General features: G+C 39.3%; 1 protein-coding gene across 2 annotated transcripts in view; it reads left to right on the forward strand.

Annotated features, from left to right (window-relative positions):
• Window positions 1-19,536, forward strand: part of LOC306655815 (rho guanine nucleotide exchange factor 4) — a 126,417-nt gene that overhangs the window by 17,613 nt on the left and 89,268 nt on the right. The window contains exons 3-4 of one of the 2 annotated variants that reach the window (XM_079130455.1): window positions 9,412-9,717; window positions 14,426-14,552. In XM_079130455.1, coding sequence (XP_078986581.1) covers window positions 9,412-9,717; window positions 14,426-14,552 — 433 coding nt within the window. Of the gene's footprint in view, window positions 1-9,411; window positions 9,718-14,425; window positions 14,553-19,536 lie in introns of those variants that run through there. The other variant, XM_079130457.1, reaches the window with a different exon arrangement.

A 19,536-nucleotide genomic window follows, 5' to 3' on the forward strand; every position in this document is an offset into this window, starting at 1 on the left:
AGGATCTTTTACAGGACAACTTTTTAATTTCGAGGAAGTTCAACTTTTTAGTTTTTGTTGTTGTTGGTGGTGGTGGTGGTGGTTTTTTGTTTGTTTGTTTTGTTTTTGTTTTTAATGGATCATGTTTTGGTGCAGTGTCTAAGAATTCTCACCAACCCCTAGATGGCAAACATTTTCTTCTTGTTTTCTTCCATTTTTTCATTAAAGTTCATGATTTATTTTGAGATAGTTTTTTTTTTTTATTAAGATTTGAGGTTTAGGATGAGGTACATATCTCTGCCTGTGAATATTCAATTGCTTCAGCACCGTTTGCTAAAAAGATGCTTCTTCCTCCAATGAACTGCTTTTATGTCTCTGTCACAGTTCACCTACCAGTATTTATGCGGCTCTATTTATTTGTTCTTTTGGTGGTGGGGGGGGGCATGAGTATATGCTGGGAATTGAACCCAAGGGTACTTTGCCACTGAGCTATATCCCTAGCCATTTTTATTTTGAGGGTCTTGCTAAGTTGCTGAGGCTGGCTTCAAACTCACGATTCTCCCGCCTCAGTCTCCTGAATCACTGGAGTTACAGAGGTGCACCACTGCACCAACCTTAGTTTTCAGTTCTCTGGAATTGATCTATGTGTCTAACACTTTAATTCCACGCATTTATTACTGTGTGTCTTAATAGACACACAGTAGAGCGATTTCCTGTTTTCTTTCTCAAGATAATTTTATTCTAATTCCTTTGCATTTCCATATAAATTTTAGAAAATCTATAGCAATACTATTGTTCAGATTTTGATATGAATTGAGTTAAATCAGCAATATCAATTGAGAGAGAATTGACATCTTTACTATGTTGAGTCTTTCAATCCATGAAAACAATGGCTATCCATTTAGTTAGCTCCTCTTTGATTTTTTTCAGTGTTCTGCAGTTTTCAGCGTATGAGTTGTGGAAATGTTTCATTTGACTTATCCTTTTTTTAAAAAAATTTTTTAGTTGTAGATGGACACAATATCTTTTTTTGTTTATTTTTATGTGGTGCTGAGGATCGAGCCCAGTGGCTCACATGTGCTAGGCAAGCGCTCTACCACTGAGCTGCAGCCGCAGCCCTTGTTTGATTTATTCTTATTTCATAATTTTGAAATGACTATAAATGGTATTATATTTTAAAATTTGGCTTATACATACTTATTGCTAACGTACAGAGATCCAGTTGATCTTGTATCCTGTAACCTTGCCAAACGCACTTAAGAATTCTATGAATTCTTTTACATAGTTCTTAGGATTTTCTATATAGGAAATCATGTTATCCACAAAAGGGACAGTTTGCTTTCTTCCTTTCCAATGTAGACCTTTTCTTTTCTTTTCTTGTTTTACTGCCTTGGCTAGAAGATCAGATACTATATTTGAGAGCAATTTGGGGAGCAAGCAGACACCCTTTCCCTCTCCCCAGTCTTGGAGGGAACACATTTCCTAATAGTCTTTCACTATTAGGTCTGGTATTTGCTGTAGGATTTTGTAGATGTTCTTTATCAAAGCTAGTAAATCCTCCCTGTCTTCCTTGTTCATTCACCATTTTTTTCAAACTCATGGATAGGTATTGGATTTTGTTAAATGCTTTTCCTGTACCACTTAAGAAGATCATGTGATTTTTCTATGACTTGTTAATATGCATATCACACTGACTGGTTTCTAGATATGGAATCTGCTATTGAATATTGCATAAGCTCCACTTGGTTGTGATATATGCAATTTTTAATAATTGAATTCTACTAGCTGGTATTTAAAGGCTTTTTACATATATGTCCATATTAGTCTCACAAAATAAGTCGGAAGGTGTTCCTATTCTATTTTCTTGAGGATATTATGTAGAACATTGTGGGAATTTTTTTAAAAACATTTTGTAGAATTTTCTAATGACAGTTCTCTAAGCCAGATTTCTTTTGGGGAGAGTTTTTTAGTTATAAAATCAAATCCTTTGATGTAAGTAGTAAATTAGCTATTTCATATTGGGCGAGTTGTGTGGTTTGAGCTTTTCAAGGATTTATTTCATTCTCCCTAAGTTTTCAAACACATGTAGAGGAGTTTCCAGTATTCTTTTATTGTTTTAACGTCTGTACAGTCTGAGCATTACTCCTGTTTCATTCCTGATACTGAAAATCTGTTCCGTCTATTTTTGTTCCTGTCTGGCTGAAGCTTTGTCATTTTTCATTACCTTTGGTCCTGTTTATATGATATCGCTTGTTCCATCCTTTCACTTTCAATCTATGTATACTATTATCTTTGAAATGAGTTTCTTAGAACAGGCAGAACAGGTCATGTTTTTAATTTCACTCTGCCCTTCTCTGTTTTTAATTGGTCTATTTACCATTTCTATTTAAAGTAACTAGTGATGTGTTCTTTTTCCTGATGTCCTGGAGGTTATTTGGATATTTTTCACAATTCCATTTTTATGTATATATTTTTACACATAGGTTTTAGTGGCTGCTCTAAGAATTATATTGTATATACACAATTTATCATAGTCCACTGGTGTTGAAATTTTACCAATTTGGGTGAAGTATACAAACTTTATCTTAATTGAAATCCCTCCACTCCCCTGTTTATAATTTTCTTAAATACTTCCTTCATGACACTGAGAAGCACATCAGACAATGTAATAATTTTTTTAAACATCAAAAATAATTTAGAGGGCTAAAGATATAGTTCAGTTCATAGAGTGCTTGCCTGTCAAGCGCAAGGCCCTGGGTTCAATCCCCAGCACCGCTGAAAAAAAAAAAATCTCAAGTGGGGAAACAGAAATCATTTTGTATTTATCCAGATTTTTACATTTTTTCCTTTCTTATGCTTTTTTCTAGATTCTTTTAACATTTATTTCACTTCAAAAAACACCTTAACCATGAAATCCCAGCCAACATTTCAGAAGTTGTTTCCTTGTAGAAATTGCCAAGCCAATACTACAATTTTTGTGGAAATGAAAAGCAGCAAAACAGTTTTGAAAAGGAATATATAGGCCTCTAAAGTCTCAAGAAACAAAACAAAACAAAAAAAATGCCTTTAGAACTGGGGTTGTGGCTCAGTGGTGAGCACTTATCTAGCACATGTGAAGCCCTAGGTTCGATCCTCAGCACCATATAATAATAAAAGATAAAGGTCTGTGTCTACCTACAACTAAAAAATATATATTAAAAAAACACCTTTATAGTCATTCTTTAATTATAGATCTGCTGGTAAAAATACATTTTTCCTTCCTCTGAGAATATGTTGATTTGCCCTTCATTCCTGAAGCACTTGTTCACTGGATAAAAGATTGAGTTAACTGCCCTTTCTTTTATTTTTATTTTTATTTATTTATTTATTTTGGTTCATTGTATACAAATGGAATACAACTGTTGTTTCTCTGGTTGTACACAAAGTAGAGTCGCACCATTTGTGTAATCATACATGTACAATAATGTCTGATGGAGGAAGATACATGATTAAAATAAAGTACCTCTATTTATTTATTTATTTATTTACTTACTTACTTTTGGTATCAGGGATTGAATCCAGGAGTGCTTACCCACTGAGACATATCCCCAGCTCTTCTTATATTTTATTTTGAGACAGGGTCTCACTAAGTTGCTTCAGGCTTTACTAAATTGCTAAGACTGGCTTTGAACTCATGATCCTCCTGCCTCAGCCCCCTGAACCACTGGGATTATAGGGTTGTACCACCACCCGGCTAAGGACCGCTAATCTTTAAAAAAGAAGTTTTTTCATTATAAGAAAATTTTTTTTCTTTCTTGCTGTCTTAGGATTTTTTCCTTGTTCTAAGATTTCAGATGTTTGATTATGATGTCTCTACATGTGGATCTCTTTAGGATTACACTGTTTGGGGTTTGCTCAGCTTTTTTTTTTTTTTTTTTTTTCCCACCCACGGGAGTTTATTAAGCAAACGAAGTGTCTCCCTGCAGGGTAAGAAAGAAAATGAGAGGAAAAGAAAGGGAACAAGAAAGGGCGTGCGCTAGAGAGAGTGGAAAAGCGAGGAAGATAGAGAAAGTGAGTAGGAGAGAGAGCTTGCTCAGCTTTTTAAATCTTCAGCCAAATTTAGAAAATTTTGAGCCATTATTTCTTTGAATTCTTTCTTTTAACCCCAATCCACTTTCTCCTCTTTTTTGGACTTAATTATTCTAATTTTTGATCTTTGTCAACTTACAAGTCTCTGAAACTCTGCTCATTCTTTTTCAGTCTCTTTTCTCTGCTATTTGGGTTACACAACTCTATTTTTCTGTCTTCAAGTTTACTTCTCCTGAGAGCTTATCCATTAAGCTTTTTCAGGTATTCTGTTTTTCTATTCTACAATTTCCACTTATTCTTTATATCTTCTATTTCTTTAAAGTTTTCTATTTCTTTCATTTGTTCCAAGACGATATGTTGAAACATTTTTATGATGGCTACTTTAAAACCATTCTCAGATTCTAATCTCCTGGTCTTCTTAGTCCTGGCATCTGTTAACTGTTCTTTTTAATTCCAATTAACATTTTTCTAGTTCTTGCATCTTATATAAGTTCAGTTTTGTTCTGGATGTTTGGAATAGTGTGTTATGAGTCTCTGTGTCTTATTTAAATCTGTTTTGATAGACTGCATGACACCACTCTAGCAGGGTAATTACTACCATATTACTGCCAGCTGCAGTGAAATCCCAGGTTCCTTATCAGCCTGTATTGATATCTTGATGTGGGGATGGATATCTGATTACTGACTGGCAGAGATGGGAGTTAAGGATCTCCACTAACACCACCCTGATTGGGAGGGAGACTCCTTAATGTTCCTTATGGAGTCAGGCGACTTGGTTAATGCTGCTGGTGGTGAAGGTCCTGACTCTCAACCAGGGTGTTTTAGTTAGCTTTTGCATTTCTGTGACCAAAATACTCAACAAGAATAACTTAGAGGAGAAAAAAATTTCTTTGGGGGGCTCACAGTTTCAGAGGTCTCAGTCCATAGATGGCCAACTTCATTGCTCTGGGCCAACAAAGAAGCAGCACATCATGGGAAAAGGTCAGCAGAAGAAAGCTGCTCTCAAGCAGAAAGAGACAGAGAGGGAGGAAGAGGCCACAGGGAAGAACCACCTTTCCAGAATACACCTCCAGTGACCCATCTCCTCCAGCCAACCCCCTGCCTACAGTTACCACCCAGTCATGCAAACTAGGATGGACTGATTAGGTGATAGCTCTCATAATCACATCATTTTGCCTCCGAATATTCCTGCACTGACAGGAACTCTTGGAGGACACCCATATTAAACCAAAACACAGGTCTTCCTCTATGTCACCCTAACAAGGCAGGGAAGGAGTATATCTCACTGACATCAAATAAGGAATGGAAGCTGGCTTCCCAGGTTGTCTTCATCTGCACCAAGGAGGAGGGCCTCATTACCACTGAGAGGGACTGGAAGTCCCAGCTTCCCCCTCGGCTTTCTCAGACAGTACTTTTCTGGGGAGATATTTGTGCAACATTATAGTCAAATGAGTTGGGAGTTGCACACTAAAGCTTTGATGGGTCTGGGAAACAAGGGGATCTTTCATGGGTTTTGACTAGAATATTCGACTAGAGTAGGGCAGTCTATTGTTTAAAATGTTTCTTCTTGCTAGGTTGTTTCTTTGCTAGAAAAAGCAGACTTCTGTTGGGGCTTTTCCATCAGTACGTAGTGGCATCTCCAGTATCTCCATGTATCGACACCCATACATGAAGCCTGTATGAGTGGCGTGGAATAAACGAAACAAAAGGAAACCCAGAAACGTACTAGTCTGCTGTTCTTGGATTGAGGAATCCTTAGCTGGGTTACTTTCTTCTCTGTGCCATACCTTTGTTTTAAATATAGCATGTCAGGTTTTAGCCATAGTTAGTGGAATGAGTAGGGAGAAGTGTGTCTATGCCATCTTGTCCTGTGCAGAAATTTCCTCAATTTTTTTCAGAATATCCTGCTCTTGTTTAATGTTTAGTGACCTCCCTCTTTTTGAGGTTTTTAATTCTTTTTAAGTTCTATTGCCTACATTTTCTCTTTCCTGTTTTTTTTTTTTCTATTCCTATTTTTTTAAGTATGTTAAGCTTTTTTTTCCTAAATGTCTGGCATTTTCCATATTTATAAAGAGCAAGGCACATGATATCTGTTTATTATTTCTGTAGGCATGTCTGCAGCTCATCAACTAGTGAGTTTCATGACAGGGTGATTAACTGAGAAGCTGCTTATTTTGTAATGTTTGGGGGTCTTTGAGGTGAGTCAGTTTCTCAAGAGCAGTATCCTGCTTATTTAGGTCATTTAGGTTTATTCTGGGAATGAAGCAGAGTGCTCAGTGGCCCAATAATCACTATACAAAATTTCTTGCTCTCTGTTTTCATCCCAAACTCCTCCATTGCTTTGACCACTAAGTCTGTTGTCACCAGAATCTGGGGCCTCATGTTCAGTCCTCTAAGACTGCCTCTCTGGTGTTTGATCTCTGCTGGCAGTTAAGGGGGAGGGATGGCGAAATGAACAGGGGCACACACAGCCACATAGCTGACTGGACTAGGGGACATTAACTAAGGGTCACATTTCCACACACAACCTAACCCTCTGTGTGCTTCCCAGGACTTGTTCTGTAAGTACATCCCCATGCCAAGTCCATGTTCTTTTAGAAGCTTCCAGTGCTCTGCAATATCACTGACCCTCCCTGCATCCACTTACTTTTTCTAAGATTTTGTTGAGATTTCTCCTCTGTCATTGTGTCCTCATTTCTTAACTGCCCTTCTGGGAATATAACAATGGGCAATAAGTACTTAACTAGTGACAGCTTCTTCTGTTCAGATTATCCCCCCATCACACATAGTCTGCTCCCTGGCTCCACCCTAGGACACACAAGGACCACCAGAACCACCTGGTCTGCCTCATTCTCTCACCTGCCTGTCTCTCCAGCAGTGGCTCCTAAACTAAATGTGTACCAGAATACCCTGGAGGGCATTTTAAACAGATTGCTGGCTCTGCCCCCAGACTTTCTAATTCAGCAGGTCTCGGTGGGGCTTGAATTTGCATTTCTAACAAGTTTCCAGGAGTATACATCAACCATTGCGGCTTGCTGGGTTGACCTCCCTGGGTGCATGTCTTGCTAACTCCTGAGCCTACTAGCTGGAGACAGCAGTTCCTTGCCATGTGAGACTCTCCACAGGACGGGTCCCCAGTATGCGAAGTGCTTTCTCCAGAGCAAGAAGTCCATGACAGACCACCCAAAATGGAAGCTGCCTTCTTGCTGCTTTTTCTAAGAAATGACATCCCATCACTTCTGCTGTATTCTGTTTATTAGAATGCAGTCACTAAATCCAGTCTGCACTCAAGAGGAGGGGCTCAAACAAGGGCCTGCCTTGGGGGTTTACACTACATGTTGCTGCTGGGTCTGGGGGCCACACTTTGAAACCCACTGCCCTTTAATGGTCTCAGAACTAAAATCTTTTTTTTTCCTCCTGAGACCCAAGTTCTTTTGGTGAGTATGTGGCCATCACAGCCTGTCAGGTAGGAGAATGAGCAGAAGCAGAGTTAAACTTATGGGAAAATTGAGGGCAATATCTTGCAGCTAGGACACACACCTGTCTAGCCAGCATTCCCTCTTAAAGGTCCACTAAACATGCTCAGGTTCTAAAGGGATTAAACAGAAGGTGAGGGCAAAACATCCTGATGACATCAAGAGGTCCCAGCCAACAACTCAGGTGCAGGCTGGCAAAAGTGTATGGGACAGTGTATTAGAAAAGTCTAAGTAATGTAGTTTCTTCTAATTTGAAGTGAGCTTACCACTGGTGATGGTGAGCTGAATGCTTGTGGACATCCTAGCTGGAGGGTGGCATTCCTTACACATGGCTTTCTGTTGTTTACTCTCTGAATGGCCTTAGGAGGCCATAACTAGGGTACATAAAATGTACAACAGGGAGCTGTACATAAGAATATGCTCAATACAATAGAATGAATTGGACATAACTTCCCTATGTTCATATATGAATACATAACCAGTGTAACTCCACATCATGTACAACCACGAAAATAGAAAGTTATACTCCATGTATGTATGATATGTCAAAATACATTCTATTGTCATGTATAACTTAAATATACAGACAAAAAAATTAAGAAAACAAAAGAATATGTTCACTTAGTATCCATAACCTTTGGGGGTCTGAGCTATGATCTTTGTCCAGTTATGTAGATGTGGTTTCCACCTGAAACATCAGGAACGTGTACCATACAGACTGATGAATGCACATGGGATGTCATTAGTCAAAAGACTAATGACACACAGAGTTATGTGTCCTCCCTCAGGCAAGTAACACTTCTATTACCCTTTTTGGATGGGGTAATATACTAATTGTTTATTGCCTCTAGGACAGTTGGGAAGACAAAACTAGGATAGAGTACCTTTTAAACATAGAGCAATATTTTAATGCTACAGAGAAACACATTAGATCAGTGGCTCCCAATCTTGGCTCTATGTTATAATCACCTGTGGAACTTGAAAAGGTTCCGTTCCCCAGAGTGTAACACCAAACCATTATGTGACAATTATCCATCCATCCATCCACCCATCCATCTTCCCTCTCCACTCCCCCTCCTTCCCTTCCTCCTCCTCTGCCTTGTCCTGCCCTTCCTCTATTTTCCTATTTCTCTACCTACCTACCTACCATCCTTTTTTTATGCAGACACTTTAAATAGCTAAAAGAAATTTCATCTGAGTTTCCACCAGAGAATATGCACAAAGTTCCTGGGGATGACATTTTATAGAGGCTGTTGTTGGGAAGGAGGTATCCACTGGGGCAAGGTTGGAGAGGAGTTAGACTTAGGAAAAGGGTTGCTTCCAAAGAACAGAAATGCTGGAGATGTCAACACAAAGCTGAGCTGTTCTGCTGTGTGGACAAATTTTATTTTGAAATGGTGAGGGTGCCTGAGTACATTATCATGAACAGGGACAATGATGACAGCTTGGGGGAGGTGAGGCTACGCACACACTTCAGTCTATGTTAGTGTCAAACAAGACCAAGTAATGAGAGCCTGGAATATGCTCCTTACATTTTCTCTGGAGACACTGTTTAAGCAAGAGCTTTGGCCACAATTGATGACCTTTGAAAAGTATTTCTAATGAGCATGCTAACTTCAGTAATTACTTTCAAGACCTAAGTCTTCAAGCAAAGTAGAAGACTGGACTATTTGAAAGTCTTGAAAGTAAACATTTTAACAGAAACAAGATTTGCTCCTGATCTTCACATTTTCAATATTTTGTGAATAAAATATTTCACTGGACTCTGTACTTTGAGAATTAAGCAAACCTAGTGTTATATCCAAAAGAAACTGGGCAGAGAAAGGAAGGTGTCCCCAGTTTGGGTGTCCTTGCTCTGATCTCTGATACTTTCTCCTCTGCTCTCCAGAATCATGTGTCATGGGAAGAACCACCAGGTGAGAAGTTCATTGATTTTCACAGTCAGAAAGCTTTTCACATGGAGCCAGCTCAGACTCCATTCTTTACCACTGAGATGGTGACATGGACCCTCCCCTCCGTCTCTGCAGAGGATGTCCTCAGGGAGAACTTTTCACAGCCCAGGAGGGTTGTAAAGCACTCACACATCAGTTTGGATGACCTATGGCTGGAGAAGACACAGAGAAAAAAGTTGGAGAAGCAGATACAGGTTGGAAGGAAGACGTGCACAGGGATAGTGCACCCAGACAAAGTCCAGGTAAGCCAGGCATCCTCTGATTTGGCCTGCTATCCCCTCATCCTCTGTAGTGGCTTGCCATTTCCTCACTCTAATGGGGCCCCACCCCGCATGAACCTGCATGTGTTAGTCAACTTTCTGTTACTATAATAAATACCTGAGATCAAGCAACTTACAAAGTAGAAAGATTTATTTTGGCTCAATGGTTTGGAGGTTTCAGTCCATGACCAATTGGTCCCGCTGTTTTGGACCTATGGCAGTACATCATGGTGAGAGTGCATGAGAGAGGATGCCTATTCATATTATGGTGTCCAAACAGAGAAAGAAACTGGAGTTCCACAATCCCCTTTAAGGCCACTCCTCTAATAACCTAAAACCTCCCACTAGGCCCTACCTCTTAAATGCTCCCACACCTCTCATTAGCACCAAGCTGAGGACTGCGCCTGTACCACAAAGGTCTTTGAGGACATTATAGATACAGTGCAAGAGAAACTTCACCATGCATGTTCCCCACCACCACCAAAGTCAGGGATCCCTCTTCATCCTCTGTGGTGTGTCTCTTCCTGTGGCCAGCACCATAGAGCAGAGAGGAGGACAGTGCTCCTTGCCCTCAAGATAATTACCATTTTTGTAATTATCACATACTGTTGGGCACAGCAGTGCCCCCACCCCCCCATGTCATGTACTGTTTGGCACAGCATGGGCATTAGCTCAAGTGCTCAAAAAGGTGCATGACATTTTGATACGAGTCTTAATTAATAAAATGCAGTTATGCTGTCCAGTGTTTTTTTTTGTGTGTGTACAGAGACCTTCTGACACCATGATAGTTTGCCTAAAACTTACAGCCTATTAAAAATGACTTTATAGTATTGACATCTTACCTTTAGTTAACTCTGACTCTGTTTTTTGTTCTTTCCCTTTATAAAACAGCAATTTTTATTATCAAGTACCTGTGAAGCACACGTCTGAGTCTCTTCTCATCCTTGAATACCAACTTTTTTATTGAAGTGTAATTCACATAAAAATTTACCATGTAACAGTGAACAATTCAGTAGCATTTGTTTGTGAGCGTCACCTCTCTCTAGGTCAAAGACATTCCATTACTCTAAAAGGAAACCTCATCTCTATTAGACAGTCACTACCCATTTCGCCTCCCCAGGCCCTGGCAAGCATTAATCTGCCTTCTGTCCCTAAGGATTTACCCATTTTGGATATTACAAAGAAATGGACTCACACCATATGTGACCTTTTGTGTCCGGTTTCTTTTACTTTCATGTTTTCACAGTTCATCTATGTCTTACCATATATTCAATACTTAATGGTTTTTGTGGCTAAATAATATCCCACTATAGAGATATATTTGTCTCACTTTCATTCATCCATTGATAGACATCTGGTTTGTTTGCACCTTTTGACCATTATTAAGTGTTTCCAGGACTAGTATAAAAACTTTTGTTTGAAGCCATGTTTTCTGAACTTGGGTATACCTCTGGGAGTAGAATTACCAGGTCATGTCATAATTATATGATTAACTTAGACACATCACCAAGCTGTTTTCCACTGACCACACTATTTGATCTTCCCACCAGCAGCATACAAGGGTTGCAAGTCCTCCACATTCTCCTTGCCAACCCTTGTTTTCTGTTTTGTTTTATTATTGCTAAAAAATAGAAAGTATTGAAAGGATATGAAGAAATGGGAATCCCTGCATACTGCTGGAGAGGATGTAAATTAGCTACAGCCATTATGGAAAACTGTATGGAGAGTCCTCAAAACACTAAACATAGAAATACCATATGATCCAGAAATCCCACTTCTAAGTATTTACCCTAAAGATGTGAAATCAGTATGTTGAAGACCTGTCTGTACTCCTGTGTTCACTGCAGCACTATTCATAATAGCCAAGAAATGGAATGAAACACATGAATGGATAAAGACAATGTGGTACATATACATAATGGAATTCTATTCAGTCTTAGAAAAGGAAGAATTTTTTTGTTTTCTACAAGATCATGGATGAAATGGAGAATATTATGCTAAGTGAAGTAAGTTAAAAACAGAAAGACAAATACCACTTACCAATGTGCAACCTAAAATAAGAAGTTCATAGAAGCAGAGAATAAAATGGTGGTTACCAGAAAGGTGGGGTTGGAGGAAGTGGAAAAGTGTCAATCAAAGGGTACAAAGCCTCAATAAGAGAGGAAAAACAACTCTGATTTGTTTTTAGATTTGTTGCACAACATGGTGAATAATAAGAGTATTGCACATTTCAATATCAATCACTAAGAGTAAATCTCAAATATTCTCATCACAAAAATGTCAAACATTTGAGGTGATGAACAGGTTAATTAACTTGATTTAATCATTCTACATTCTGTTCAGAAACCATACCATCACTTTATACCCCCCAAAATATACACAACTCTAATTTATCAATATCTAATTTTTTAAAAAAATTCTTGAAGTACAAAGCAAAATTTGGGTGGGAAAAGAAACCAAATATGATTCTCAGATTACCAAAGTAGTTGTGTTTCTTTTTACCATAAGGTCTCCACCATAAGGTCCTTGGTCAAATCATTCTGTGGTTAAAAGAAACCTGTGAATATGGTTAAAAAAAAATAGGAATTCAAAAATCTGGTTAGTGTTATACAGGGCAAGTGTTATGCGGAAAATCAAGTTTCAGATGTTGATGAGACTGGTTTATTTCACAAGGGTATTGACAAATTAACCCAGATGATGCAAATAGCACTTGGTTGACAAAAATGCGACCAGGGTCTGTTGTGTGACTCAGTGGTAGAGCGCATGCTCAGCATGAGCAAGGCCCTGGGCTTAATCCCCAGCACCCCTCAAAAATGCAGTGTGACTAGAGACCCACAGGAACTGTTTTGCCTAGGAGCAACAGTTCAATATTTTCTAATTCAGTGTTTGTGGAGAATTCATAGAACAGAGGTAGCACAAATAATGAGAAATGTCTAAGTTGAAGACCACATGCTCCAGGAAGATGGTATAAAGGGTGGGATGCAGATGCTCCTCCAACTGTGATAGATCCATCGGAAGCCAGAAATGCACTTAATCCTAACCTACCATACCTTGTAGCTCAGCAACCCAGGACACTAAAGTGTCCGCTGCTCCCTTTTGTGATCACATGACTGATCGAGAGCTTCAGCTGACTACCACTGCCCAGCATTGCCAAAGAGTACAGTACCACATATTTCTAGCCTAGGAAAAGAACAAAATTCAAAGTAAAGTTTCTGCAGAATGTGTATCATTTGTGCACTATTTAAAGTAAAAAAATCCTAAATCAAACCATCCTAGGTCAGGGACCATCTGGCGGTGGACATAAAACAGTCATATTCAGTTGTGCTCATTATCCTTATATTAAAAACTTTTTTCTCTGTGGTTTGTGGTTCTATCCCCTGCATTTGGCCTGACCATAACCAGGCTGAATTTACAAAAATACTAAAAAAATGTCAAGGCTCTGTTATTATATCACCTTCCTGGTCTTTTCTCTAGAAAGCTGGACTTTCACTTTCCCACTCTGTCATGCACTTCCTGCAACTCTTCCTCTGGAGCCAAGTGGCAGGAGGACAAAGAAAGAGACAAGGGTTCTCCCCCATGCATTGGGACCACAGTTCTCTGGTCAGAGGATTCCTCTCCCTCATGGTTTTAGATGCCTGCCGGTAGCCTAAATCTCATTACTATAATTGGATTGCCTTTAGGGTTGGATTGGAAGAAAACATCATTAGAATACACAGGATTTTCCCCCATTCCCACATACTTTTGGGCACCTCCTTTCCTTCTTCAGATCAGAGACAGCTTCTTTTGGAGGCCATGTCAAGCTGCTGTTGAGTTCAGCCAGAGGGGATACACAAGAACAACAAAATAGGAAACTCACCTCACTACAGAATTAGGGTAATCTCCAAACCTGGTTTCATTCCCCAATATCTCTGTTACAATTTACTTTCAGAGTCCTCAGATCGCTTATCCATATATTCTGCCCAAGGTCTTCAGTTGCATTCCAATGGAAACGATGGGGTGAAGTGCAATGCCCCATCCTAATCTTTGTTTGTATATTTGTGCTTTCTGCATTACTGTTTGCTTAAGTGTACAAGGAATATAAAAATCAAAAAGACAGGGAGCAAGCATTTATTTGCATACATACCATGATTTTTAAGCTACTATAATAGCCTTATTATGAGGTAACAAAGGTGGAGAGGAACCAAGCTTATCTCCAGACAATGAGGAAATAAAGAAAAGGACAATATATTTCCCTTCCCAAGACTCCAGGCAACATTAGTCCTTACTGTCTGAAAGATAGTATCTGTTTTATAATCATGAGATGTCAAATCCTTGTTGAGTTGCATTTTAGTCAATTGCTCCCCAAAAGAATATACCTTAGGTGAAACTAACAGTTTTGCTTTTGGGGAAATATCAGGCTGTTCGATAACTGCTAGGGTGATTTGGATGCCTGAAGCCCATATCAACAGCCCTCCTTTCAAGTTACTGAATAGCAGCCTTTCCTGCCAGGTTTGCACATCTGGCTTTGCACATTATATACTGCATACTCCAGGAAGAGCTGGTGAGACGGCACCTCCTGGAGCTGTGCACATTTTGGCTGGGGCTCTGCTCACAGGAAAGGTCCTGGACAATTAGAGAAATTAGGTAGTGGCAACGACAGCCTACCATCTGTTAGGTTTATTTACCCTCTGCCTCTTTCCTCCTCTCCCAGTGTTGGAGGAAGACAAGTAGCACATCTCCAGAGTCTCTGCATCTCTGTAAAAGAAGTCATCTGCTCTCCCAGAGTGCCCCAATGGGACTGAACCACCTGGACTGGTCAGAGCATACACCTGACACCGGTGAGCTGCATGTCTGTTTGTCTTTCTGTCTCTCTCAATATCTCTCTCTCTCTCTCTCTCTCTCTCTCTCTCTCTCTCTCTCTCTCTCTCTCATTATATACTTAGGGGTCCTGGCAAGAAGGACAAGAATGAGTATTTTTTTTTTTGGTAGAACTGCAAAAAATTTTTTATTTGTACTTAATTTTTGTAAGGAAATCCCATGAAACCATGCCAGACACAGGAAATCACATAAAGGAATTTATTAAGCAAACAGAGTGTCTCCCTACAGGGTAAGAAAGAAAATGAGAGGAAAAGAAAGGGAAAGAGAAAGGGCGCGTGCTAGAGAGAGTGGAAAGCAAGGAGGAGGAAAAGCAAGTGTGTAGGAGAGAGCAAGAATGAGTATTTTTTTGATGGTTGTGTCTAGCATTTAGGAAGGAGTGCTCGGTACCCACAGAAAGGGAATCCTTAGGCTGGGGAAGATTCCATTATGGAGCTCCCAAACCTGGCTCCATTAGTTTATTTTGAGCAAAGCTACTAAGCCTTGGTATTGTAATAGGATATAACCTGCAGAATAAATAATCATGTAGTGATGTGTCTCTAATCCAGTGATGGAACGTGGGTGCTTTCCCATCTGAGGACCAACACCCTCTCCCTTGAATTTTACAGCAACCTCCATGAATACCTTTCCAAAACTATAGCAAACAGCATCACATCACATCACAATACATGTCCACAAAAGGGCTGGCTTTTTGTGTCAGAAGGGAAGTGGGCCCCAGATGAGAGCCAGAATGAGGTCTTGTCATAGAGAGGTACCACCTTTCTTAGCCCTAACTCAAGAGGGGCATGCTAAGAGATGCTCAAAGGATCCTGGCAGAGGGCTAGAGTCTCTGATCCTGAGCAGGTGCAGGTTATTATCGGCAACCTTAAAATCTAGAAGCGTTCAGCTGACTGGAGGAAGAGACCAATTCTGGTGTTTAAGACAGGTAAGCAAAAATAAAACCTAAACAGAGTTGAAAAGCTAAATAGTTACACCTGTCAAACATGCAGTTTATTCAGGCTTGGGGAGTAAGAAATAGGTCAATAGTTGCTGCTGTTGGAGCTGAAGAGCCATAGGAGGCAGTAAAGTTAGAAGATATGACAGAGGCAAGCTGTAGTTGGCCCAAGCATTAGCATTTGGCACATGCCACGCCAAGGAATCTGCTCTGAGTCAGATCTTGGTTTTGAGCCTCTGTCTGCCTCTGTGCATACTGTGTGCTAGTCCCTGGCAGGGCTGGCAGCCCAAATTAGCTGGTGAACATGACTGTTTTCTGTCAGCAAGGGTACATGCTGAGGCTGCATGTGGACTTCCACTCTTTCCCACATATGGTTGTGATCTTAAACTCACAGCCAGTAAAGTAATGAAAAAATTGCTTGACAACTGCTGAAAGACTCATTTCTAGAGAGAAGAGATTTTCTCACATGAGCCATTCATTAAGCCATGGAATTATTGAAAGGATTGTGGAAGGGATGATCATGGGGGAGTTAGCTTTTTTCGGGAGATAATCTATGCTCAAAGCTGATTTTGACCCTTTAAGTCAGCATGTTCTTGCAGATTTAGGGTTTCATAATCATATAGCACTGTCATTTCAGAGCATCATTTGAATTAAATGGAAGATGAATGTATTGCTGATAAGAACATTTTAAACCTTAGTAACACATAACCCAGCCAGTGCGCCAAAAACTGCTGAAGTCAGAGGTCAGGGCTCTGGTTGGCCACACTTCATATCAGGGTGAGAAGTTGGGCCTGTCCCCCATTTCTGTGTTATTCCAGATTCTTTTTCATCACGAAGGAATGAAAATTCCCATCTTCCTATCTCACAAGATTAGTATGAGGGACTAGTGGGGGTTCTCTAGCTTAGGAAAATTTTCATTCTTTATTGCTACTTCTCCGACTGTTTTCTTCCAAACTTCTGAGATTGCTACTTTATACGGATTATATTTCCAATTTCTGCCGACAGCACCTTCCATCATTCCCCTACCAATACCTTTTCTTTTCAGTCTTTTCAGTTCTGGGATTATTTCTGAATTTTATCTTCTACTTCGCTTTTCTGGTCTTACCTCATCTGTGTTCACTACCTTCAATGGAGCTTGTGATTCAGTGGTCATGTTTTTAATCTCCATACAGTCTTTCCAATTTTCCCTTGAAGAATAAGAACAGAAAATCGGAAATTTTGTAGTTTTTTTTCCTCTCCTTTTCATGGCCTTCAGTTCTTTTCCAGACTCATCTGCTCTTCTTTTGATTGGCAGAATTTCTTAGTGGGAGAAATTCTTCTGTTTGCTCATTCTTCCCCATCAGTGGTTTATTGTCCAGTAGCAGTGGAAATAACATTCTTTCAGAAACTGTTACAAGTTCAAATCCTTCCAACACAGCTGAAGTAGGACATGAAAAGCTAACCTTTCCTGAAATGCATACCACTTAAAAACAAGAAAACAGTTTTAGGTGTCAGCTCAGTCACCTAAAAAGATGAAAGAACTGGAAGAGTCCTGCAAGGACTTTCTGTTTTGATTTTTGGTGGTGCTGGGGCTCAAAGCCAGGATTGAGCTTGAGTAGTACAGGGGTTTACTACAGAGCTATACCTTTAGCCCCTGGCAAAACTCTATTAGAATTTCTTCTCCATGTTTGAAGGGGTAGTCAAAAATTAGCCTGATGTGGAAACTGCTAACTTCTGCACTGCAAGTTGGTGACCAGGATAAACTCCAGCACATCCATTCCTACTAGGGGAGCCATCAGGAGCAGAAGTGACTCTGTGAGTCCTTGGTGTAGCACATGCACATGATGCCACCATGGCTCTGGAGCTCAGCCCTGTGGAAGGGTCTGCAGGGTTTTACCCAGGAATTTTTCTTTTGCCTTTGGGTTAAAATATTATTTCACATCCCCTCTTTCTTCAAGTCAAGTGTATCTTTGTTGTGTCTTGTAGCTGATAACCCTCCCCAGTTTCTATTGCTAGTAAAGGATTCTCCTGAATTTTTAACCATTTATTGAGATACATTTCACCCATTTAAAGTGTACAACTCACTGGGTGCAGTGGTGCATACCTGTAATTCCAGAAATGCGGGACTCTAAAATAGGAGAATTACATCTAGCAAAGCCCTAAGCAACTCAGTGAGACCATGTCTCAAAATAAAAAATAAAAAGGGCTGGGCATGTGTCTTATGGTAAAGTACCCCCGGGCTAACCCTCCACTACCCAATAAAAAAATAAATAAACTGTACAGGTCAGTGGTTTTTGGTATATTCAAGGATGTGTGTAGTCATCACCAGTCTTTTTAGAACATTTTCAGCATTTGATAATAAACCCTGTAAATTTTAGTTTATGCCTCTTCTCACAATTCCTCGATCACCACACACCTCCATTCCCACTATAAGGAACCATCAGTCTACTTTATCTCGACACAGATTCCCTATTTTGAATTTGTGTGACCAGAACTGTGTAGGATTTAGTCTTTTGTAACCAGCTTTTTTCACTTAGCATAATATTTTCAAGGTTCATCCACACTGCCAGCTGTATCAGTACTTCATTCCTTTTTATGGCTGAATAATATTCCATTGTATGGCTACACCGCAATTTGCTTCATGCATCAGTTGATAAACATTTGAATTGTTTCCACCTTTTGATGCTCATGAACAGTGCTGCAATAATAGTATTTGTATATAAACTTCAGTGTAGACGTGTTTTCATTTCTCTTGGATGTGACCTAGGAATGGAAATCTTGGGTCAGATGGTAACTCTATGTTGAATCATTTCAGGAAGTGCCAGAGTGTTCTCCAAAACAGCTGCACTACTTCACATTCCCACCACCAGTGTAATTTCTCCACATCCTCTTGGATACTTGTTGTCTAACTTTTGATGTTAGTAAGTTGTATCTCATCGTGGGTTTTTTTTTTCCATTGTGATTTTGATTTGCATTTTTCTGGTGACTGTTGGTTGTCTAGCATCTTTATGGGCTTGTTGGCCATTTTTATATCTTTTTTAGAGAAATGTATATTTAAATCCTTTACTTATTTTCAAATTAGGTTGTCTTTTTAATAGAGTTGTTGGCATTCTTTATAGTCTGAGTACAAAATCCTTATCAGATATATGATTTATAAATATTTCTCCCATTCTGTGGATTATCTTTTCACTTTCTTGATGGCATTTGTTGAAACATAATTTTTTTTACATTTTAATGAAGTCCAATTTATCTATTTTTTTCTTTTGTTGCTTATTCTTTTGATGTCCTACCTTAGACTCCTTTGCCAAGTTCAAGTTCACAGAAGATTTACTCCTATGTGTTCTCCTAAGAGTTTCATATTTTTAGTTCTTACATTTAGCTCTTTCATCTATTTTGAGTTACCTTTTGAGTGTGATGTTAGGAAAGGGTCCACCTTCTTTCTTTCTTTAAAACTTTTTAAAAAAGGTTAGGGATGTCACTCAGGGGTAGAATGCCCAAGTTCAACCCCCAGTACCAGAAAGAGAGCAAGCACACATGAGCACACACACGTGTCTGCTCTTTCTCCCTCTTCTTATAAAGCCACCTGCATTCAATCACTAGTACTCCACTCTAAAGGCCTATCTAATCTAATCACTCCCCAAAGCCAGAATTATTTTACTTTTTAAAATAACTTATTTTGTTCTTCTATTCCTCCTTTATCACTTTCTTTGACACTAAGTGACTATTTCTAATGTATATTTTAATTTCATTTGTGATTCAGTATTTTAAATATTTTAGTAGTTGCTCTAGGATTTAGCATATGCATAACATAATTAACTTCAGACATATGGTAGCTTAATTTCAGTATTATTAAAAATATTACTTCTGTATAGCTTTATTCCCTTTCCCCCTTTCTGTGGTATTACTGTTATATACTTTATATCTACTGATGTTACAAACCCAAGAGGATTGTGAAAATGATCATTGTCACCATTTTCTGAGCCCTAAGAGCTTTTCTCCAACCACTCCCTTTATGCATTATTACAAGACAAATG

Source organism: Sciurus vulgaris (genome assembly GCF_902686455.1).
Source record: "Sciurus vulgaris genome assembly, chromosome: 3".
Classification (NCBI taxonomy): Eukaryota; Metazoa; Chordata; class Mammalia; order Rodentia; family Sciuridae; genus Sciurus; species Sciurus vulgaris.